The sequence below is a fragment of the Arachis duranensis genome, unplaced genomic scaffold (genome assembly GCF_000817695.3).
Source record: "Arachis duranensis cultivar V14167 unplaced genomic scaffold, aradu.V14167.gnm2.J7QH unplaced_Scaffold_354585, whole genome shotgun sequence".
Classification (NCBI taxonomy): domain Eukaryota; kingdom Viridiplantae; phylum Streptophyta; class Magnoliopsida; order Fabales; family Fabaceae; genus Arachis; species Arachis duranensis.
Window position 1 is genome coordinate 1,627,583 of NW_026264911.1, and position 1,869 is coordinate 1,629,451.

The 1,869-nt window shown below is 31.4% G+C and overlaps 1 protein-coding gene across 1 annotated transcript; it reads right to left on the minus strand.

The window, feature by feature from the left end:
- Positions 1 to 205: 205 nt before the first annotated feature.
- LOC127744448 (uncharacterized) lies at positions 206 to 1,351 on the minus strand. The gene is made up of 2 exons (XM_052256596.1): positions 1,119 to 1,351; positions 206 to 445 (listed from the first exon to the last, which is right to left on the minus strand). Exons 1-2 carry the CDS (start codon positions 1,258 to 1,260, stop codon positions 282 to 284), a joined length of 306 nt encoding a protein of 101 aa, XP_052112556.1. The 5' UTR covers positions 1,261 to 1,351; the 3' UTR covers positions 206 to 281.
- Between the last annotated feature and the right edge of the window lie 518 nt (positions 1,352 to 1,869).

The following is a 1,869-nucleotide window of genomic DNA, read 5'->3' on the forward strand; positions in this document are numbered from 1 at the left end:
TTTAAAAAGTGTGCCAATAGCAAAAAATATGACTATAAGTTAGATAAAAATACTTATAGCTATACTTGTTTATGAATCTTCCTAATTAAACATTGCAAAATTGATATATAATTTTACATTATAATTTGAATGATTAATTTAAACAGAGGAAATTTTTTATATAATTTTAAATTAACCAATCCAACATACATAAACTTTCATCACATTTGTCAACAAAAAATAAAAATTATTATTTGAAAAATACAACATACACATCATCAAAGCCACAATAAAAGAAAAAGTCAAAATTTGTTATTTGAAGAACAAGAAAACTGTTCGTGTGAAGACCAAAACAGCTTTGTCCAATTGACAGCTTTCACAAGCTCTGATATGAGTGACTCCACGCCTTCCTCATCAATGACCAAAACCACTATTTCAGCTGCCTCCTTAGTGAAGCTTGAACCTCCTAGAATATAAAATAAATAAAATCAAATTATGTATTGAATCAGTTAAAATACATCCAGAATCAACAGGAACACTCATAATTCTTGAAAAAGAGCATGTAAGAATCAGCTTTCTCTTAATGCAGAATAATACATAGAACCATCTTAATATGCTAATCAATTCTAGTTCATACCTCAAACGCAATGCTCCAAATGCATTTGCAAAATACATGAGATCATAAAAAAATGCACATGTCGTAGAGTACTTTCCAAATGTTATTGTCGAAATAGTTTGAATCAAAGTATCCAACAAAAAATGAATGTCTATTCTGCAAATCTATAAAACCAAGTAAACTAATTCCATGATTAATGTGATAGTCATCATTCAACTAGTTGGATTTCGTTCATCAATCCCTGCTTAATGAACTAATAATCAAGAACATTGAGAAATGCCTAAGTCAATATGCATTTGAAAAACCATTCTCAATCATATTTAAAGCACTTTAGCACTTTCAATGCAAAGGTAATCGACTCATGGATTCATTGATTCAGGGGTCTTCAAACTTAATGGAAATAGGATAAGTACTCTATTGAAACCAAAGAAAAAATGAAGAATCATTTACAAACACCGTGATTATCCACAGAAGAATAAAAGTGAAAAGAGGGAAAACCAGAAAAGGTGGCAGGAATAATCACCTTTCAAAGGTGGCCTTAGAAAACCAGAATGTGGAATTGTTTGGAGGGAGAACGAAGCTATTTTCTCATGAACACCACCACAAAACACTACCAGCTCACATCTAGAGAGAAAAAGGATAAAACCCAAAATTCCAAAACCCATCCACTAATCTTGGAAACCAAAAAAGATTAATTCTTGAGATCATAGAAATTCTGGCTGTGATTTCTCTTTTAATATAAATAGATTGCACATGTGAATTGCTTCAGTTTAGCAGAAATTAAGCCAAGATACCAAAGTTGAGTGTCGGTACCACGTTACCTATTTATTTATGTTGTAAAATGCTTGTCTAGTTTACCGGTAATAGATGTACTCAAGTAGTTAAGTGTAAAGCATAAAGTAAAACAAATAAGCTCAAATTTATAGAGAACCAATTAGCATTTTTCATGTGATAGTTTATGATATTGTCTTGGTGAGGAACTGCGAGCCAAGAACAAGTAGGTGCTTAAAAGTAAAGCAGACATAACACCTTAACAGAATTTATTCGAATTATGGTTCATGGAATTCATATGTAATAATCCTTATTATTCTTTCATAGCTTTGAGGCTAGTTTGCCAGGTGCCATGCACAACTTCATATTATCTCTTACTATATGCTACTAAAAGAAGCATAGCCCTCATTTGTTAGCAGCATATATATAAAAACAAATACTGGTAAACCAGAAGAAGGCAAATTTGGTTTAAAAAAATGGGAGAGGAGTAGGTGTTATCTAAA